This window comes from Plasmodium gaboni, chromosome 13, assembly GCF_001602025.1.
Source record: "Plasmodium gaboni strain SY75 chromosome 13, whole genome shotgun sequence".
In the NCBI taxonomy this organism is placed as follows: Eukaryota; Apicomplexa; class Aconoidasida; order Haemosporida; family Plasmodiidae; genus Plasmodium; species Plasmodium gaboni.
This window is the reverse complement of record NC_031493.1, coordinates 1,317,544-1,332,438: the sequence shown is the minus strand read 5'-3', so window position 1 is coordinate 1,332,438 and position 14,895 is coordinate 1,317,544. Positions and strand designations below refer to the sequence as shown.

Here is a 14,895-nt window from a genome sequence, read left to right as displayed (position 1 = left end):
TTTTTTTTTTTTTTTTTTTTTTTTAATTTATAGGGAGAAGACATTCTTCTTACTGCTGTGGAAATTTTGTGAAAATTGAAGAAACCGAAGAAAACAAAAGAAACGAAATGAAAAACATGAACAAAGGAATGAATAACCTAATACAAAAAAGAAGTAACAAAAGAGATAAGGGTAAGTGTATATTTTAAAAAAAAAAAAAAAAAATACATATATATATATGTATATATATATATATATATATATATGTATATATATTTTTCACTTTAATAATTTCAACCCTTTAGATACGTTCGAAAAAAGACAAGACAATGATAATAATAATAATAATAATAATAATAATAATTATCTTTTTGAGGACATGGTGAATGACGAAATAATTATTTTAGACAACGAAAGTGATCACATAAATAAAAACCAAGGGGAAGATGAAATGGATATAATAAATTTAATAAAAAATTTATTTAGTGACAATAAAGACAAAATATTATCATTTCCAGATATTACAGTAGATTATCACAAGGCATTTGAAGGTAAAAATTATTTCGAGATAGATTAGTTGATATGGTAAGTCATAACAGAATGAATATTTATTTGGACATGTGAATATTATACATACATATATATATATATATATATATTTATTTATATATTTATTTGCTCCATATATATTAATTTTTCTATTTTCATTTATTTTCAGTTTTATAATGATTAATTTAATAAGTACAAATGTAAGAAATATGGATGAAAAAAATTAAATATATTTAAAATGTATAAACATATAAACATATATGTAATGATAATATATATATATATATGTGTGTATGTGTGTGTTGCCCTTTGGTTAATATAAATATTATATGCATATAAAATATTTTTCTTTTATAAATACGTGGAAAATATTTGAATATACAAAATTGTAATTAATTTGTAAATTAAAAATATCTTGTACCCATGATTTATAAATATATATATATATATATATATATATATATATATGTATTTATTTATTTATTTATTTATTTATTTATTTATTTATTTATATTTATGTTTATTTCCACACCTTTCTGTCAACAAGAGGTCTGTTATCTACAGTTTCCTTCGAGCACCAGTAATCTTCTACAATTTTTCTGTCTTGTGTATTATTAACATCTAATTTTTTAAAAATGTGATATTCAAATGAAGGGTGGTCTTTCATTTCGAATGGTATGTCTGTACCTCTAAATAACCAAACACCTTCGATATCATATGATTTATTTTCTCCTAATACAGTGACAACGGCAAATGAATATTTTGAGAAGTTATTTTCAAGTCTTTGTAAGAATCCACCTGCCATATTACATGCAACAAAAGATATTTGACATTCATCTTCTAACTTATCATATTTCATGTAATATAAAGAGAATCCATTTGGATCATATATATTCCAGAAATGTGGCATAGCATTATTTAATAAATCTTTTTCATTACTAAATTTATATTTCCATTCATCAAGTGAGAAATTTGATGGTGGTAATAAATCTAATGGATTTGTTTTTTTTGGCTGTTTTTTTTCTGTTAAATCATCACTTAATAGTTCAGCATGTTGATTATTATTATTTTGTGTGTCATCATCATCATTATTATTATTATCTTTCTTATTGTTTGTTTGTTTTTTTTTTGCACTAGTTGAAGGCTTCTCTTGTTTGTTACATTTTTCAGATGTGTTTTTTTTTTTATTTTGATCAGAAGCAAAAACATATTTAAATTGTTTTTGATTGCATATAGTGTCATATAATCTATATAAGTTTTTATATTTAGAAACTACAGATTCATCCAGCTTACCAGAATTTATAGAAAAATATAAAAGAACAGATATAAAAATATCTATAAGACTTATACTATTTCCAACCATATATTGATTATATAATAAATGATTATTATAACAATTTAAAGTATCTTCTATATGTTTTAAAGATTTCTCACAAAATTTATTATTCATATAACAACATAGAGGAATCTCTAATTCGTATGTATTAAAATCTACCCACATATTTACTTGTGCTTCTTCAAATAAACCTTTACCTAAATAATCACCTTCTCTATGAATACTACAAAGATATTTACAAATAGAATTACTCTCAAAAATAGAACCATGAGAAGTAACTAATACAGGTAATCTGCCTAATGGTGAGTGATTTAAAAACTCGGCTGTCTTATCATCCTTACCAAGTTCAAAATTGGGCATATTTAATTTCACATTGCAAAAAGAAGCAACAGTTTGAACCTTCAACGTTTTCATGTCATTTTTCGGACCAAGTAATTTCTAAAAAATAAAAAATAAAAAGAAAATATATATATTATATATATATATTATATATATATTATATATATATTTATATTATTGTGAGGTGTATGTATTTCTCCTTTTTAAACATAAATGCTTAAAACAAGAATCAGAAGCTTGTTCTATTCTCATATTTTTACTTATCATACATTTATAAAATGAATACATATATATGTAAATTATATATATATATATATTAATACATATAATATGCATTACAATATTTATATATTCATTATGCCTTTTTAGTGTTTTATTTTTTTTTTATTCTTACAAAATCCATTTTCCACAATTATTTCAAAAGGAAAAAAAAAAAAATAAAAATAAAAATAATAAATAAAATAAAATAAAATAAAATTAAATTAAATACTTTAATAAAAATTTAAATAAATAAATATAAATGTTTATATATATATATATATTTATATATTACATATATTTTATATATTTATATTTTTTATATTTATGTGATAAAATCAATTCTATCCAATGACTTAAAAACTTGGGCTTGAAAGATATACAATTAATTGTTGAATATTATCTGCTTTTTATTATAAATGTAAAATAATATATATTTAAAAATATATAAATAAAAATAAAACAAAATAAATATATATTATAATAATATATTATTTATATAAAGGTGATGTATATATATAATATATATATAAATAAATTTTATATATCTGCATTTACTTTTTCTTTTTAAAAAAAAAAAAATAATAATAATATAAATAATATAACATATATATATTTTATATTTTATATTGTATAAATAATATACATATCATATACATTACATATATATGACATTTATATATAAATATGTATGTTAACATATATATATTATATATATATATATATGTATTTATATTATAACCGATTCATACATATTTTATATTTTTAGATAATAACGAGTTGAAATAATTAATAAAAAGAACACTATATTTTTTTTATTTTGTAAATGCTATGTTATGTAACAGTCTTTAATAAAATACATATTTTTTAATATTTTAAAAAATACATCTTGTAAACAAAAAAATAATTGAACAAGAGAATATTTAAAGAAACATATAAGAACAATATTATTATTTTATTATTATTTTATTTGTTCTTATATTATTTTAATTACATATTTTAAATGGAATATCTTATCCTTTGTTTTATATGTCATCAAAATGTTATTTTATAAAGATAGAAGATAAAAAAAAATATTATAATAATACAAAAAAAAAAAAAAAAAAAAAAATATTGGAAGATATTAAATTATTTTACACATAAAAGAAAGAGTTATAACATTTTTATTACATTTAAAGTTTTTTTTTTTTTTTTATATGTGTTAAGAGTTCATATTTTATTGTTTTGTTTTATTTTCCCCTTATTATTTTATTATTTATTAATATTTTTTATATTAACTGTGTATATTATAATATAGCAGAAAAAAAAATAAACATATATATATATATATATATATATATATGTTTATATGTGATCTCTTATATTTGAACTTTTCTTTATATGAAAAAATAAAAATTTATAATAAAGAAAAATAACCCATAAAATATACATATATAAAATATATATATTTATATATATATATATATATATATAATTTTATTTCCTTCATTTGTTAAATCACTTTATAAAAATAATGACAATAAATATATAAAGCGGAATTATTCTCATATATTATTTCTTATTTATATATAAAGCATGAACATTGTTCATTTAATAAATTATATTATTATTATTATTTTCATATCACATTATATTGAAAAAAAAAAAAAAATATATATATTAAATATATTATTTATTTGTTATATATATATATATATATATATAATATAATATTTTTTTTCACCTCTCTTTAAAGGAGCCAATAGGTTATATAAGTGGTTTTTTTTTTTTTTTTTTTCTTTTTTTTTTTTTAAAAATATATATAATATATATATATATATATATATTTTTTTTTTTTTAATTAAAATGAAAAAGAAAATAATTATAAATTTCTTATAATTTCTTAATTTAAAAAAAAGAAAAGAAAGAAAAACATACATATATATAAAATATATATATATATATAATTTTTATCTTCTGTGGGTTAGGAAATCATAAAAGTATACTGGAGAAAAGACTTAATACAAATAAAAATTAAGTAACTTTAAAGGTTTATATATATATATATATATATATATATATATATATATAATATTATGTTTAAAAAAAAGAAAACATATTATTATTCCTTTTGATTCTATATAAAAATAAAAACTTACGATTATATATAAAATAAGTAGGGGCTTTATATATAAAAAAATATGTCATATATTTTATATATATAAAAAAATATTTAATCCTATAATATTATTAATAGTTTAAAAAATAATATATTATAATATTAATTTTTATGTTCTATAAAAAATAATATATTTTGATATGGTAACAAATTTGTTTATAATAAAAAAAAAATATATAATTTTTTTTATATATAAAAATAAAATAATTAATATTATATATATATAATAATATTATATAAATATTTTTTAATACTCACATATAATATATATATATATATATATATATAGTATATACAATGTATATGATTATATATTATATATACTATAGAGGTGGTATTTTGTTTTTTTATCCTTAAAATTTAAGTTTCTTATATATATTATAAGAATTATAATATATATATTTATATTGTTTTATATATATATATATATATATTATAATTATTTTAAGTATGAAAAAAATTATACCCATATATAATATATATATATAATTTAATACATAAATATCTCTATAAATATTCTTTTCAAAATTATTTAATATATATATTTATTATGAATACATAAAAATTAATATATATAAATAAAAATAAATATTATATATATATATAATAATTATATCATAAAATTTTTAATATACCAACATATATATTAATATATAAATAAATATATACCCCATTATATTATATATATGAATAATATATATATAATATTATTATAATATTTATATTTTTTAAAAAATTTAATAAAATAATATCATAATATATAATATATAATAATATTTCATACAATATATATATAATATATATATATACAAATTTTATGATCATTATTTAATTTTTTTTTTAAAGAGAAAATAGAATTTTTTTCATTTTTATAAATATTTCAATAAATAATAAGAAAAAAAAAAATAATAAAAATTATATTATTTATATATATATATATATATTAAATAATAAAGAATATATAATAATAATAATTAATTTGAAGAGTAAGAAAATAAAATAATATTTAATAAATAATTTCAAACTTATATATATTATATATATATATATATTTTTTTCCCATTAGTTTTTTTTTTTTTTTTTTTTTTTTTTATTTTTAAATATATATTAAAAATATAAAATAATTTTTATATATTTATAAAATCGCCCATCATATATAATATTATAACAAGATGACAAATACAACAAGCAACGAATTAAAACACTATAATGTCAAAGGAAAGAAAAAAGTATTAGTACCAGTTAATGCAAAGAAAACAATTAATAAGAAATACTTTGGAAGGAAGGTTGCCTCAAAAAAAAAATATGTTGTTCAAAGAAAATTAAGAAAATCTATAGAAGTAGGTAAAGTAGCTATTATATTAACAGGTAAACATATGGGTAAGAGATGTATCATAACAAAAATTTTAAATTCAGGATTATTAGCTGTAGTTGGTCCATATGAAGTTAATGGTGTTCCTTTAAAAAGAGTTGATTCAAGATATTTAGTTGTTACATCTACTAATATTTTTAATTTTGAAAATATTGCCAAGCTAAAAGATACCTTCCTTAACCATGCTCAAGATATTGATGATGATTCTTTTATTAAAACATTAGAAATCAAAAAAAAACAAAAGAAACTCTTAAAAAATAAAAATGAAGCTCTATTTATGAATAATGTTATTGACAAAATTAAACAAATCAGAAAAGAAGATCCAAAGGTTAAGAAATTAGAAAGTATACAAAAAGATATTGGAAACTTGTTAAAACCAGAAATTCTAAAAAATAAAGTATTTGCTCATTACCTAAAATCTAAATTTACCTTAAGAAATGATATGGTATTACACAAAATGAAGTTTTAAAATTATTTAAAAATTCACAAATGGATATCACACAAATTAATATATATATAAATTAATATATATATATATTTATTTATTTATTTATATATGTATATATCTTTTCCTTTTCCTTTTATTTTAATTTTTTTTTTTTTTTTTTTTTTTTTTATCACATCAATTTTATTTATACCAATATAAACCTTTTGAAATTATATAACTTTATATTTCTATTTATGAATTAAATTATATTGTTCTATACATATTTATATGTATACCCTTATGTATATAGAACTATAACACTAACTTAAAATGTATATATATATATATATATTATTATTATTATTATTTAAAAAAATTTATATTTTATTATAAATTTTTTTTTTTTTATCCTTCTTTTTTTTTCGTATGACCCTTCAAAATAAAGTGTATGATAATATTAAATATCAAATTGAATATATATGTTTTAATTTTTAAGACATAAACATTTTTTTTTTTAATTCTATTCTTTGTTCATATTAAAAATATGTCACCTAATAAATGCATGCTATTATGTTAATATGTAATTATGTGAATATCATATCATTACATTCTTCATATTAATAACAAAATATTGATTTATTTATGAAAAAAGAAAAAGACACACGTACACTTAAAAAGTGATTTTTTTTTTATCATAATGGGCTCATTAAAGCATATAATAATTTTTTTTTTTTTTATATGAACATAAGTTCAATATATTTTCCATTAAAATGGTTACAATTTGGAAATATATGATTTTATATATTTTATATGTATGTTATGTATTTTTTTTATTTTATAGTATTTGTTTATATATATATATATATATATATATATGTATAGTTATTATTTTTTATTTTTTTATTTTTTTTTGGTTTCAACTTAAAAAATAAAATAAAAAATAAGAAAAAAAAAAAAAATTAAAAGGAAAAAGAGAAGAAGGTTTAAAAGGAAAAATATATACACATATATACACATATATACACATATATACACACATATATATATATATATATATTTTTATTGTTCATTCGAATTGACTATAGTGATTCCTTTTTTTTTTATAATATATAACCCAAGCTTTACTCCATTTTTATAACAAATCATTATCATCGCCTAAATCTCCTTCCTCGGCTTGAGCTAATTCCTCTTGTTGTCTCATTTTTCTCTCTTTTGCTTCCTCATTTTCTTTTTTTTCATTTTCATCTGGATATTGCATTGCCTTTATAGCATCAGAATATAACTGTAAACAAAATGCTATTCTCTTGTGAAACGTTTTCATAGGGTCCCCTGTTATATATATATCACTATTAGATTTGGACTCCACATATTGATTTTCATAATCAATAGTTCCTTCAATCACACCGTCGTGAATAGCTTTTGCAGTTATTCCTACTACATCGAGGGAGGACTCAATTCCGATCTTTTTGCCAATATCGTTCTAAAAAAAAAAGGGGTACAAAAATAAAACAACATATAAATAAATAAATAAATATATAAATAAATAAATAAATAAACATAGTCACAGCCACAGACATATATATATATACATATAAACAATTTTGTAAAATATTATGAACAGTTCAGGTAAAATAAATTTTATTTCAAAAATTTACAAATATACACATATACAAAAATATATATGTATATATATATTTATGTGCAAATGTACAAAATATTCTGAACCGTTCAGGTAAAAAAAAAAAAAAAAAAAAAATTAATAATCAAAAATATTATAAAATAAGATATAAATTTTAACAGCGATAACATTAATTACTTATTTATTATTGTTTTATTTTATTTTATTTTTTTTTTTTCATTTTATTTTGTTTCTTACGATGGAAATTCTTGAATAAGAAAGGTTGATTATTCTTAAGGCGGTTTTGATAACATTGTGGTGAATTCTCTTAATTAATAAGTAGACACCATCATGAATAAATAAGTCTTTGTAATTATTCATAACTTGAGCAAATTTGTTGATATCTCCATTTCGCACAGCTGATACAACATGTTTGTATGGAATTAATTTTTTATACATGATTTTATTACTAAATATGGAACGGTCAGGTATATCTCCCATTAATAATTCAACAACGATTTCCATTTTGGTAGCTGCAAGTTTGAATCCTTTTGCACTTTGAGTATGTTGTGGAGCCTTTCTTAATGCTTGTGTAATTTTTCTGTGTGCTTCACTATAATCTAATTGCACAGCTAATATTTTACCTATATAATATAAATATCTAGCATATTGTGCATTTGATGATAAATTTTCTGGAAAGGATGTTTTACTTATAAATCTGACAGCTAGATCATATAAATTATGTTTAATATAATCTCTTAATATTAAATTTACTACAACTGTTTGTGTCATAATATCTCTATGTAAACATGCATTTCTATATATAAATAATAATTGCTGACGAACGTGTGACAATTTTCCTCCTAGTTCATGTATCCAAGAATAATAAAAATATACTTTAGCATTAATATAATCTAATGATCTTCTATTTATTTTATTTATTCTATTTATTATTATGGTTGATAATTCCATACCTTCATCATAACATTTTTCATCAAGTAAATATAATAATATTAATAAATAAAAAAAAACTTCTAATTCTGGTATACAATTCATATATGTTTTTTCGTTTATATTATAAAAATCAATAATATCTTTATGTAAACCATCTCCAAATATATTCATATATTTATTTAATATATTATATATAGGATAATTTTCTTTAAAAATTTTTTTTATTAAATATATAATTATAGCCATCGACACATTCTTATCATTCTTAATACTTAATCGAATGTTTTTTATATATTTTAACATACGTAACATATGCCTATTATCTTTATATACTATAGCATTGTTAATATAATTTACGCTCGTCAACAAATTGTTTACAAATACTTTATTATCTCCATCATCTTTTTCAATTTCTTTTATTTCAATATCCTTCTCGGCATATTCTACTTTTTTATGTTTATCTTTCATATTAAAAAAAATAAATAAATAAAAAATAAATAATAAATAAATAAAAAATAAATAAAAATATATATATTATACTAAGTGGATATAAATAAAAATTTATTTATATTACACCTTTGATATTTCAGATCGATAATAATCTCTCACAAAATTAACAGCACATAAATATATAAATATATAAATATAAATATATATATATATATATATTTATTTATTTATTTTAAAAGACGACAAATGAGGTGTCAACCATACAAAGTGTAAATAAAAATATATATATATATATATATATATAATAATAATAGTATAAATTTACAATATATTAATAATTTTTTCCTTTTAATGTTCTAATATTTATTCTTTTTGTAGTCTCAAAATAAAAATTTTCAACCATATGAAAAATATATGAATACATATATATAATATATATAAACTTTTTACTTTTTAAAAATACATGTTTAAAGGCTTTCCTTTTTTATAATCATTTATAATATATATATTTCTAATTGTGAAAAGAAATAAAAAAAAAAAAAAAAAAATATGTATATAATATATATATTAACAATACACATATATTATATATATATATTAACTTTTTATAAAGAATTTTTTTTTTTTTTTTTTAATTTATAAAATAATATTATATATATATAATAATAATTTTGTTTATTTGATGGTTTCTTTCTTTATACATATATATTATATATATTATATGTAATACTTTTTTTTATTTTTTTATATTTTTATTTTTTTCTTTCTTTTTTATTAATTGAATTAAAAAAGAGAAAGTTATTTTAAAAATATTATATTCATTTTATTAAAATATTTATATATGTATTATATAAATAAATATATGTATATATGTATGTATTATGTATATATATATTATATACACTATATTTTATTATTTGTTATTTATTATTTTGTTATTTTTTTTTAATATATATTTTTATATTACCGTTTGCATAATATAATATTAAGTGAACAAAATTTTTTTGAACTGTATAATAAAATAAATATTCATTTTTCTTTTTTTTTTTTTTTAAAATGAAAACATATTATTATATACATAAATATTCTTTGTAATAAAAAAAAAATATATATATATATATATATATTTTTTTATTTTTGTATCGTTTTAACACTAAGAAATTAAAAAATATAAGATATTCAATAAGTGGAAATTATAAATAAAACAAAACAAAAAAAAAAATTAAATGAAGTCTCTATTTTTTTTTTTAATATAATATATATATATATATATATATTATTTCTCTGTATATTAAATAAGGGATACAAAAAAAAAAAAAAAAAAGAAAAAAGAAAGAAAGAAGGAAATATTCAAAAAGGAATAATCTATTGATGTAATTATTATTATTTCCCCCATTGTGATAAATACAAAAAATTATTTAAAATATTAAAACATAAATGAATAAATAAATAAATAAATATATATATATATATAATGCACACATAAATTATGTAAAAGTATTTAAAAAAAAAAAAAAAAAAAAAAAAAAAAACGTGACAATTAATAAACATAAAAAAAAAGAAGAGATGTATCTTCTTATTTAATTATAAGGTTTTATTTAAAATCATATATATATATATATTATTAAAAATAACAAAAATATATTTATATTATATGTAATGAGTTCTTAACTTATGTTAATTTTTCTAAGGGTAATAATTTCATGCTTTCATCAAAACTCTCTTTGTTTAATTCACTCTCCTACAAAAATGTAAAGATTCAAAAATATATAAGTATATATATATATATATATGTCTTATTTTTTTTTTTTATTTTATTATTCTCTTACGTCTATGTTATCTAGGTAACTCATTTTATTAAAAAAAAGGCGATAAAAAAAGGAAAGCGTAAACATAACTATAGATAGAAAAAAATATGTACATGTATATAATATTATATATATATAATATATATGTTTGATTTATCTTATCAAGTATGATTATATTATTTTCTCCTTTTACTTATAAAGAGCCAATTAGAAAAAAAATAACTATTTGCAAAATAAGGGATACCTTCAAAAAAAAAAAATAAAATAAAAAAAAATAAAATAAAATAAAAAATAAAAAATAAATAAATATCTTATACATATAAATAATATAGCATGAATAAAATATATATTTTTTTCTTATTTTACCAAAAAAAATTTTATTAAAAAAAACAGATAACACAGACATTTTACAGATGTGCTTATCTGTTTTGAGTGAACATTTTATATACCCTAAATTATCCTATACACACAAAAAAAAAATATATATATATATATATATATATAAACATTGTGTATATTTTATTTTTCATTTTATTTTTCATTTTATTTTTCTTTTTGATTCTAACGTTTAGTTTAATTTTTTGTATTCCGTAGGTTATATAATTTGGTGCAATCTAAAAAGAATAAAATATGAATAAATAAAAATATATAAATAAATAAATATATATATATTAAATATATATGACTGTTTTTATGTGATTCCCTTTTACCGTTAGCAGGGTCATAATTAACACTAAAATAATGTGTATAATTAAAAAGCACAAAACCAACAAGGTCTATAAATTAAAATATATATATATAAACATATGGTTATATATATATATATATATATATATATTTATTTATTTATTTACCTCGGGAGATGATTTTTTGGGCTTTAATTTATACAATGGTATAAAAAATATTCGTATTCCTACATTTACAATTCCATACAAAGAACAACAAAAAATGTAAATAGCCAAGCTAGCTATTATCAAGATGTCCAGTGGAAAAAACTAAAAAATTAAAATATAATGTACGTGTTATCATTTTATGAGGAACAAATGGAAACATAATATATATATATATATATATATATATAATATCATAAATAATTATATGTGTATATATCTATATATGTATATATGGCTAACCTTCGAAAAAAAAATCAATAAAGTGTCAAGTAAATTAAAAATAGTGTTTATTTGTTCAAGCACAAAGCCACATTTGTAGGCACAAATGGAATTAAAATACTAAAAAAAAAAAAAAAAACATATATATATATATATTTATATTTAACATATTTCTTTTATTATTTATTCATTTTAATTTCTCTTAGTGTACAATTTTTTTTTTATGTATTTTTTTTTTTTTACCTTATCAGTTATGGAAGCTAATAAAGATATGTATATGATAAAAGAAAATGCAAGAAAAATCATCCCAATTAATAATCTATTTATAAAATGAAAATATTAAAAAGAAACATACATGTATATATATATATATATATATATACATATATATTAATTTTTATTTTTTTATTTTCACCTAAAGGTAAATACAATTCCTATTAAATATGATAACCACGACTCAGATAATTTTTCTATCTCTTGTAATTTATAATTATATTTACTTAAGACCCTACAAAAAAAAAATATATATATATTATGTTATATTTTTTTAAATAATATTTTTATATTTGTAGATATATCAACGAAAATTATACCTAAATAAATAAATATAAATAAATATATATATATATATATATAATATATATAGAAGTACCTTTTCATTTTTTCAATTTTTAACATTTCATCTTTATCAGTGTCTTTTATTTCGCAATTCATATTATATTTATTCTGCAAAAAAATAAAATATATAAATGTATCTATATTTTCATATTGTATAGCTTAAAAATATATCCACATACTTATACAACACACACATATATATATATATATATATATATATAAATATTTATTTATAATACTTTAAAATTACCTTTATCATAATTTCTTTTTCTTTTAAACTCATAAAACGATTTTCAATCTCTTTTTTATCATGGTCTATATTTCTTTGTTGTAATAACGATAAGGGTAAACAAGCTATACCGTAACTCTAAAAAAAAAAAAAAGAAGAAAAAGAAAAAGAAAAAAAAAAACAATTTAAATTGTAACACTTTAAATAATTATTTATATATTTATTTATTTATTGTTTCAATTTTAAAATGTCCAAGTTTTCCTTTTATTTTTACCGTGTAAGTTGCCCAAAAAGAAACACCCGTCAATACAACACAACCCATGAGGAAAATAATAGCTGACTCTCCAGCTAAAAAATATATATGTATATTTATATATTTGAAGTTAAATTTATATAAATGTATATGTATATTAACCATGTGTAAGCATATAAATATATATATATATATATATATATATATATTTATTTATTTATTTATTTATTTACTATGTTTAACATCGAATAGATCAGAAATATACTCTAGTTCCTTTCCCTTTTCCTATAAAATATATATATATATATATATATTGATATATGTGTAGATGGGTGTGCACTACATTTTTTAGACATACCATTGCGAGTTTGTGCCCAGGTCGATATATTAAACCTATTATTGACAACACAATTAAGAGAAGTATAAAATATATCTAAAAGGAAGAAAATAAAAATAAAAATATTTATTTATTTGGATATATATATATATTTATTATTTGTATATTTGTTATACTCTTAATTTTTATCCTACTGTCTTTTTTAATGATTCAATTGCATTTTCAAAAGGCACTACATTATCATCAAATTCGTTTTTGTAGGACTCTAAAGGGGAAAAAATTACAATATATAAATTAACATATATATATATATATATATATGTTTGTGTGTAGGGTAGCTTACTTTTATTTTTGATATAAAAATATGAAAAGGGGACAAGAACATATGCTTCAAATATTAACACCCAAAACATAACTGCAAATAAAAATATAAAAATGTGTGATTTTATTTTATTTTTTTTTTTTCTTTTAATTATGTGATAAGGTATCTATATATGTACACATATATTATTCCCCCTAAATATTTTATATATATATATATATATATTTTATACTAACAGTGATAAAATTTTGATATAACTTTTTGTGTTATTTCTAAATGTGATATTTCAAGGTTCTACAAAAAAAAATAAAATATACATATAGATATATATACATATAAATATATATACATATAGATATATATACATATAAATATATATACATATAAATATATATACATATAAATATATATACATATAGATATATATACATATAAATATATATACATATAAACATATACATATTAATTTTTGTTTCATTTTTTTTAAAATTATATATTACTCCATTTGATACTAGATATATATCAATCGGAATAAATAAGACTAGAATAAAGCATGTGCTTAAGGAGATTATAAATGTTAGTGCTGCTAATATTGTCGACTCATGATAATTAACAAAATAATTATAAAAAATCCAAGAAGATATAAATATTAACTATAATATTATAAAAAAAAAAAAAAAAAATAATAAAATATTTTTTAAGCACTGGAAGTATGTGTCATGTTATTATATATAATGATATATGGAGAGTGTTAAATGTCTTATTAAATAATTATT

At 17.1% G+C, this 14,895-nt stretch overlaps 5 protein-coding genes across 5 annotated transcripts in view; 2 read left to right on the top strand and 3 right to left on the bottom strand.

Annotated features, from left to right (window-relative positions):
- Window positions 1–556, top strand: part of PGSY75_1338400 (hypothetical protein) — a gene marked incomplete at both ends in the record, with an annotated part of 2,098 nt that extends 1,542 nt beyond the window's left edge. The window contains 2 exons of the mRNA XM_018787431.1: window positions 34–171; window positions 312–556. Coding sequence (XP_018640172.1) covers window positions 34–171; window positions 312–556 — 383 coding nt within the window. Of the gene's footprint in view, window positions 172–311 lie in introns of the transcript that reaches the window.
- Window positions 557–1,048: 492 nt separating this feature from the next.
- PGSY75_1338300 (putative elongation factor 1-gamma) lies at window positions 1,049–2,278 on the bottom strand (the record flags this gene model as incomplete). Its single annotated transcript, XM_018787429.1, has 1 exon — window positions 1,049–2,278. The coding sequence occupies one exon, from the start codon at window positions 2,276–2,278 to the stop codon at window positions 1,049–1,051; it is 1,230 nt and encodes a 409-aa protein (XP_018640171.1).
- A 3,513-nt stretch (window positions 2,279–5,791) lies between these two features.
- On the top strand, window positions 5,792–6,460 carry PGSY75_1338200 (putative 60S ribosomal protein L6-2; the record flags this gene model as incomplete). The annotated part of the gene is made up of 1 exon (XM_018787428.1): window positions 5,792–6,460. One exon carries the CDS (start codon window positions 5,792–5,794, stop codon window positions 6,458–6,460), a length of 669 nt encoding a protein of 222 aa, XP_018640170.1.
- A 1,090-nt stretch (window positions 6,461–7,550) lies between these two features.
- On the bottom strand, window positions 7,551–9,458 carry PGSY75_1338100 (putative 26S proteasome regulatory subunit RPN3; the record flags this gene model as incomplete). Its single annotated transcript, XM_018787427.1, has 2 exons — window positions 7,551–7,898; window positions 8,295–9,458. The coding sequence occupies 2 exons, from the start codon at window positions 9,456–9,458 to the stop codon at window positions 7,551–7,553; spliced, it is 1,512 nt and encodes a 503-aa protein (XP_018640169.1).
- Window positions 9,459–11,112: 1,654 nt separating this feature from the next.
- PGSY75_1338000 (putative membrane protein) lies at window positions 11,113–14,772 on the bottom strand (the record flags this gene model as incomplete). Its single annotated transcript, XM_018787426.1, has 19 exons — window positions 11,113–11,181; window positions 11,270–11,337; window positions 11,442–11,492; window positions 11,615–11,708; window positions 11,815–11,862; window positions 11,959–12,024; window positions 12,103–12,243; window positions 12,382–12,480; window positions 12,604–12,679; window positions 12,776–12,868; window positions 13,013–13,086; window positions 13,229–13,345; window positions 13,482–13,555; window positions 13,694–13,745; window positions 13,819–13,893; window positions 13,992–14,062; window positions 14,141–14,212; window positions 14,356–14,413; window positions 14,620–14,772. Coding segments are annotated over 19 exons (1,551 nt in total), but the record flags the coding sequence as incomplete, so codon positions are not given.
- Between the last annotated feature and the right edge of the window lie 123 nt (window positions 14,773–14,895).